Source organism: Orycteropus afer, unplaced genomic scaffold (genome assembly GCF_000298275.1).
Source record: "Orycteropus afer afer isolate SDZICR_OR568_19922 unplaced genomic scaffold, OryAfe1.0 scaffold00175, whole genome shotgun sequence".
In the NCBI taxonomy this organism is placed as follows: Eukaryota; Metazoa; Chordata; class Mammalia; order Tubulidentata; family Orycteropodidae; genus Orycteropus; species Orycteropus afer.
This window is the reverse complement of record NW_006921762.1, coordinates 2,030,741-2,038,610: the sequence shown is the minus strand read 5'-3', so window position 1 is coordinate 2,038,610 and position 7,870 is coordinate 2,030,741. Positions and strand designations below refer to the sequence as shown.

Genomic DNA, 7,870 nt, shown 5'->3' with positions numbered 1-7,870 from the left:
AGCGACCCCTCCTTGGGTTTCCGAGGCGGTATCACTGCGGAAGTAGATTGCCCAACCTTCCTTCCAAGGAGTGGCTGGTGGGTTTGAACTACCAGCCTCCTGGTTAGCAGTCAAGTGCCTTCGGCACTATGCTACTAGAGCTCCCAGTTTAGTACCTGGCACATAATAAATTGCTCAATAAATACTATGTACTTTCATAAGTTAAAATCTGAAAGCTTGCAGTATGGAAACTAAAAATATGAGCTTTGTTCTGAACTTATATCCAAAAATATGGTTCTTTTTTCTTATTTCATGTTTTAAAACATCAGCCTCAGATAATTAGTGAGTATGGGGATGGTGGGCTCCTTCCCCAAACTTGCTAAAATTTTGGGCTCATACCTTTGGGTCTTCCTTCAATTGGGTGAGCTGTCTCTAAGCAACCTTCCATACCACACTTTGCTTACATATTAGAACTAGATTTCAATGCCATATCTAACCTGGGCAATGTTACCTGCCTTATATCTGAAAATGTCACTTTTTTTTTTCTTCCAGTCCACATAAAATCAAATTCTCTTACTAAGGAAGAAGGAAAAAGGGATGTTGGATGGGAACCAGCAGTCTACCACAATTTATTACTTCAGCCTGTCTGTCCAACTGCACCCGTTTGAGGCTTACTGATCTATGTCCATCATGTAGCACAGGGTTTGGTAGAGGGCGTGAATGAATTTTCTGTAGGATATGATCAGGATTCAGTTCTTGTTGTTATGTGCCACCGAGTCTGCAGTAGCATGGTATTTAAGGGCCTTTACAACCTGGCCATCAAGGACTCTTTTCTCACCTCTTACCTCTCTCTGTTGTATCACTTACCCTCTGCCTGGGCCATTCCAAACCCCTGCAGTTCTGAAGCCTTTGTCTTTGCACATGGTACTCCCTGTGTTGAAATGTCCTTTTCCATCTTGTAAGATCAATCCATTACTTCATATGGTTCAACCTAATAAAACCATTTACCCAGCTTAGTAAACTTTTAATAATTTAAGTCCCAGATCAAAAGACTTCTGGAACCGTTGAGGCTGGATGAACCCCTGAACCGATTGCCCTGAGATAATCTTGAAATCTTAAACCAAATTATCCCCTGAAGTCTACTTAAAACCAAGCAATAATGTAGCTTAACTAGTAAACAATGTCTGCCTTGAGCACTGTGCTCTATTAAGATCTTCTACATGGTATCAAATTGACAACAGCAACTGGAAAGATTAGATAGGAGCCTTAGGGGGCAGTGAGTTTATGTTTAGTGGTGGAGGAACACTTCAGAAAAGGAGGGTGAGAATGGTTGCACAACTTAAACATTGTAATCAATGTTACTGAATTGTACAGGTAGAAAATGTTGAATTGGTGTATGTTCTGCTGTGTATATTTTCAACAACAACAAAAAATAAATTACATCTACATGTATTTTTAAAAAGCCATTTCCTTGACATTTTATCCATTCTTTCAGAAGACATTTACTGTGTGCCTATTTTGTGCCGGTATGAGGCTAATGATTCTCATAGGTTCTTAAGTAAGAGAGTAACAAGATTTTTTTTAAGCCACTAATGACTGTTAATCAGACAGAAATATGAAGACTGGATTATGGAGGGGATAAGAAAGAAGCTAGTGGGAGTAAAGCTGAGATGACTTTTAGAGACTCAGGTCTGGAATGGGAAGAGCTTGAACATGTCAGAGGAGGAGCTGAAGTTGGCGGGAGCTGATGACCAACTGGACATGGGATGAAGGATAAGCTAATAAAAAGATGACACCAAAATCTTTAGGCCTAAATTGTAGAGACCTGGACAGTGAGACAGAAGTAAAGGATACAGAGATGTTTTGGTTAAAAAATAAATAAAGGAATATAGTTATAGTAATGGATGCAGTAGGACATCAAAGCCAAAATATTGTGTCACTAAACTTTTTTGGAGTTTTAAGAAACCAACAGCCCCTTTGTCTTGAAAAGAGATGCTGCTCTTCAGTGCTGTGTGCTTGACTGGCAGTCCAGGCATGGGGTAGAATTATTTTTATTACCTTAAACAATAATGATCATTTTTACTTAAAAGCCAAAGTAAAAAACATGTATTTGTTGCAAAGGTAGATCGAAATTAGTTGTAATGCCCTTCCTCACTCTACTCTATATAGCCAAGTTACTTAAACTCTGTGTTTTGTTTTCATTTATAAAACGGGTGGTAATAGTACCTACTCATACAGTTGCTCTAGGATCAAATAAGATGCTGCACGTGCAGTAAATGGTCTGGGGCTTGACATCTACAAAGTGCTCAATAAATGGCAGAACAGACTTCAGAAAGATACTTACATACATTCTTTTTAGACATACCTGAAGAAAAAGGAACACCAGCTTGGATAGTTGGGTTTTGTGCTGATCGTAACAGTTTTGACTGTAGCACACACACAAAAATAATTACCTTCAAAATTGGCTCCTGCATTTGATGACAATAAGTGGCATCTAAATAAAAATCTTATCATAATATTTCTGGAAGTGACCTTTCCTAGGAAATGGAGTTTGATGTTGGTTCCCTTTGCAGGGTAAAATGATGGCGTGCAAACACTGCAGTGACATTTTCAGCAAAGAGGGTGCTCTGAAACTCGCAGCCATAAGCAGAGAGAACCAGGGAATTGAAACAGACGATGAGAAGGACTTGCTTAAGAAGCAGCTGAGGGAGATGGAGCTGGAATTGGCACAAACCAAACTGCAATTGGTGGAGGCCAAGTGTAAAATCCAGGTTGGTGATGTGATATCAACAAGAAAAAAGAAAAGTTAGTGGTCCAGGGTGTTCTTGCACTTTGGAGTATGCCTATCTCTATCTAAGATGTTACAATGTGCAATTAAAACATTTTCTCCCCACAAATGTGTCTTGCCTAATGACATTTTTACATTATGTATTTTTAAACACTGATAAAAACAAACACCTAATTTTAAATTAAATTATAACAATTAAAGTGATACTTTGCAAACAGTTGCATTTTTAGTTTAACCAGGGATATTTTTGCTAAAGACCTTTGTCATTGAATTTAGTCACTTTGTAGCTGATCCTGAAAATAAAAGACTCTATTTCCTCATCTTTGTTCTATAGCCACATCCCCTCTGCTTTCCTTATCCCTCACAGTTGAACACTAACACCTGTTTTTTCTCTTGGGAGCTTCTTTTCATGTTTAGCTGAATTTCCAAATCCCTTCCCCCTAGTTTCCTTTGCACATTGGAGGATAGCATTAGTTAGAAGAATAGCCCTCTCCTCTTATGGGCTGTTCCTCATTTCCTTTTTACCTTGATCCTTACCCATTGCCATCATCCCACTTGTTGCCAGCCTGCACCACACTAGCCTGTCATTAACCATATTCTGCTCTCAACCTTGTCTAAGTTCTCAAGAGCAAAGGGTATGTCTCATTCATGCATATCAAAAACACCAAGAACCAAACTCACTGCTGCCGAGTCGGTCCCGATTCATAGTGACTCTTCCTTGGGTTTCCCAGGCAGTATCTCCAGATTGCCCAGTCTTCCTTCCGAAGAGTGGCTGGTGGGTTTGAACCGCCAGCTTACAGTATCAGTAAAAGTTAAAGCCATCCATACCTTTATGTTTACATGTGGCTTTAACACACTAAAGTCAACTTGTTATCTCAAATTGCAACCTAAATCTAAATGTAGACCTAAATTACAGAGGAAAAAAGAGTAAAATGAGGTTTCATTTCACTGTTCAAAGAAAGCACAGATTCTGACTTTTCATAAAAACTCCTTTAGTTCTAATTTTTTTTTTCTTTTTAGAAAGAAGATACTTCAGTCTGTCCTGGGTTTTGGGGAAGGAAAACTATGGCTGCATAGACCTGGGGATTCCAGAAAGCTGGATTCTTAATGTTTATTTGTAGACAGAAGGAAAACATGTGCATAACTCAGATGATTTTCTTTCCTTGATTAGGAACTTGAACACCAGAGAGGAGCCCTTATGAATGAAATCCAAGCTGCAAAAAACTCTTGGTTTAGCAAAACCCTGAACTCGATCAAAACAGCCACAGGCACCCAGCCACTGCAGCCACCACAGGCCACCCAGCCACCGAAGGAGAGCACATAGTTCCAGCTCCACCCAAGCACAAGAGCACAATGATCAAAGCAACGGGAGCCCAGAGGAGTCCTGCTGGTGTCCCTCTGAAGGGAAGTAAAGGAGGCCAGAGAGCCAGCCAGAATCTTTCAGTAGCTCTCACTCTTTCTTGTATGACACTTTTCAGAGGGACATTATTTAAATTCACCTGATGTATGTTGAATACCTGTTTTCCAGCTTCTTCATGGAAGGCCATGTTCAAATACTTCATAGTGTTACACATTATTTTACATGCCTGGATGTTTAGTTGGAAATAAGTAATTCAGAACCAGATGCTTTTTGTTTAGAACTAATTATTCGTACTTATTTTTATCTTACACAAAAATGGAGATGTCTCTTCAAGGCTGAAATGATAAGAAGATCTTGGTCGTGGCCAAAAATACAAAAACAAGATTGAAACCTAAGCCTCTTTCTTAATTTTTCAGGAGTTATTCAAATAAAGCACATCTCGGGGCTGGTCATGACCACTTTCGGGTTCCCACCTGACAGTGACTCCCAGGGTAGGGATTTTCCTGTCAAACTGAACAGACCCCAAAAAAGGATGGGATGTTTTCGTTTTCTGTGGGGTATATCTGGAAACGAAGTGCCACGGGCCTTGGAATAGATGGGTTACTGAGGGGCATGCTAGGTGAAAGAAACTGAGATCTTTATAAATACAGGATTAACTTTTATCATGTTTGTCCTGGTACCCTAACAGGTACTTTTAAAAACTGTACTCGGGAATTGCAAGTTCCTCAGTATGCCTAAGTGCGGACGTCCACAAATACAAAGTCATTGGGGTGTGTGGTGAGTTGCAGACTTGGGGAACCTTTACCAGAGAACCCTAGAAAGACCCTAGTTCAGCCGTTATGCTTAGAATGGAATAAAATGTTCCAAATGACAATACATGGAGAATCAGAAGTGGGGACAGAGAGTATTCCATTTAATGTGGATGTATACTTGCTAAAAACACTAACATGCTATAACTTTGTTAAAAGACGTACTATGGAAATGGGAAATACAGGTCAGCTTCACATCATCTTAGCTTCATGTTAGGCTGCTTTTCCTGATTTCTGTAGCTCCCTAAAAATGTGTCCTTGGTACTCCTAGATGAAGAGATACAAATACATTTGTAACATTTTTGATTGAATATAAGATCTTTATAGAAATACTGATCTCATGGAAAGGTAAAGCTATTGTTTAAAAATTGATGGAGATATTTTTGATTATATTTAACATGTCCATCTAATGTCCTTGCAGGGAATCTTTTCATAATGGCAAAACTAATTTTCCCATTTTCTAAGCTATTTTGGAGGCCTCTGGTCCTTTTACATCAACCAAACTACTATTGGCTCTGTACAGTAACATTTATTGACACTCATCCTGTTTCACTGTTAAACATAATGTTTGCAAAAGATCTTAAAACTCTGCATTGCCAGAGTGGTTCTCATCTGTGCCATATGTTGCAATTAAAATAAAAGTAACAGACTCTTGGAAGTCAAAGTGAAAGAGAGCCATCTTACCTCTAGGAGCTTGTACTGTAAGTTGGTCACGAAGGGATCCTTTCCTCACAAAAAAATTATTGAGTTCTAACACATGAAATCCCTTCATCTCTAAGTGTTGATATCTGTTACCATTGTTCATTTGTTATTCTTTGTTATACTCATCAAATAATACTATTCTTACAGAAATCTTTTTGTCCTGACATCTTTCATCATAATATTCATTTCCTTTTTACCAAAAAAAAAAAAAAAAACGCAACATTACAAAATTTCAGGAGATAACTCAGAAAATTATAGAACTGCTTCAGTTACTGCTAACTCACTTTTCATTATCATTTTGCTTTGGAGAAAGGAAAACAATGAGGCAGTTGAATCGACCCTGACATCTAGTGAATAGTGATGGTATTATTATCAGCGTGCCTGTTTTGACTTTAATATTAACTACATGGTAGATTAGAAAAACGAAATTTAAAAAATACATATAATGGCTATAAAATTACATCTCGGCACTTGTTTTTATAAATTGTTTACTATAATCTGTCAACTTTACTGTTACTTTATGCTTTGATTCCAGAAAGCCCTGTACAAGTTGCCTTCTCAAATGACCTGCTAAATTAAAGATGCTCTGTTGTGTGAATCTCATAGTTCTACTAATTTTTACTTTCCAGACATCAGTACATTCCATAGAACTCCTCAGTTGCATAATTTTCCTCCAATGGTAAGTGAGGGGCAAATAAAACCCCCCTAGGTCCAGTCCTCCCACCAGCCACTCCTCGGAAGGAAGGTTGGGCAATCTACTTTGGTAGTGATACTGCCTCGGAAACCCAAGGAGGGGTTGCTATGAGTCGAGGCCAACTCGACAGCACATAACAACAACAACAACAGGTCCAGTCCTTACCTATAGACCTTACTCAATCCCACAGTCCCTTACCTTTTGTTCTTTAAACAAACTCACCAGGTACATACATTCCAAAAGTTTGATAAATCTGTCTTTTGAGTTTTCCTTTAACTCTCTAGATTGATTTTCTTCTCACTGCCTGTAGGTACCATAAGTCTATACTGCCCCTCACTGCAATGATTTTGGGTCAGTAACAATTGTAAAGATCGGAAAGAAAAGAAAATTTATAATTTGGTACATTATATGATTTTTTTTTTTCCATAATTGTTATAATAGCACTGTCCCAAACCACATGTCCATTACTATGTATTGTTTGAAGACTCATGCATCCCAGTGTTAAGTAACTGCTAGTTTTAATTGCACATATCTGTACATATATTTTGAAAATTGCTAATCTTCTCTTGAATTTCTTTTATAAAGAGATCAACCAGCCAAATTCCAGGACATTTTCTAACATCCTAGAGTGTTGTTCACCTTTTCCTAGGATACACTGTACAAAACATTCCTCAAGAAATCCAACATTTGCCACATTCTAAAATAGGATTTTTCTTTTCATTTAATTCTACAGAGAAAAATAAGGAAATGAAACTCAACATTATGAATTCAGTTCATTAGCTTCTATATCTTGAGAATCGTTTTTTAACACATTCTTTAAAACAGAAAGAAGCCAAGTTGAATTTTACAGTGCATATGTTTGGTAGCTTCTCACATACTGAGCCATGTCACAGTTGTTATATTTAGTTACATATAATTTAATTCAAAGAAATCCTCAGTTTCCTAATGTTCTGTATATCCATGTATATCAGAGACACTAATAGAAATGCCTTATAGGCCTATGGCCTATCTTTCTATACCACCATTATCTCTCTTCTCCTCTCCTGGCTATTAAATTTCTAATTTCTTCTTTATATTGGCTTTCTTAAATTTCTCTAGTAAATTAGAAAAGCAATCTTTGTGTTGATGTTATTCAATAGAATTTGTCTTTTTCTTTTTTTCCTTCAAAATTTGTATTATTTTTACATACAAATATTGTTCTCTATCTTCTTAAAGTATTTAGGTGGCTTCATTTCCTAGCTGAAGTGAGAAAACTAAGAGAATACACAGCTTAGAGCACAAAACGTGAGACTTAGATTCTTAAAGGAATTGGTCATTCACTTATGATGAGAATCACTTATGTAACTAATGTAAGGAATTGAGCTTTCTTTGATTTTAGCTGAAATCAGCCTACTAATAATTTTGCCAGCACTATGCATCAAACACTAAGGTGGTTGTGTGATTTTCAGGTCTCCTTTAAGAGGGGGCAAACCTTTTAAAAAATTAAATACCTTTCCTCTTTTATCTCTCTGAGAAAGAGTGCTTCTAATTAGCAAAAT

The 7,870-nt window shown here is 37.5% G+C and overlaps 1 protein-coding gene across 1 annotated transcript in view; it reads left to right on the top strand.

Annotated features, from left to right (window-relative positions):
• Positions 1-4,091, top strand: part of RABGAP1L (RAB GTPase activating protein 1 like) — a 920,113-nt gene extending 916,022 nt beyond the window's left edge. The window contains exons 24-25 of the mRNA XM_007947094.2: positions 2,553-2,750; positions 3,939-4,091. Of these exons, the coding sequence (XP_007945285.1) occupies positions 2,553-2,750; positions 3,939-4,091 (351 nt within the window). The remainder of the gene's footprint in view (positions 1-2,552; positions 2,751-3,938) is intronic.
• The last annotated feature ends 3,779 nt before the right edge of the window (positions 4,092-7,870 follow it).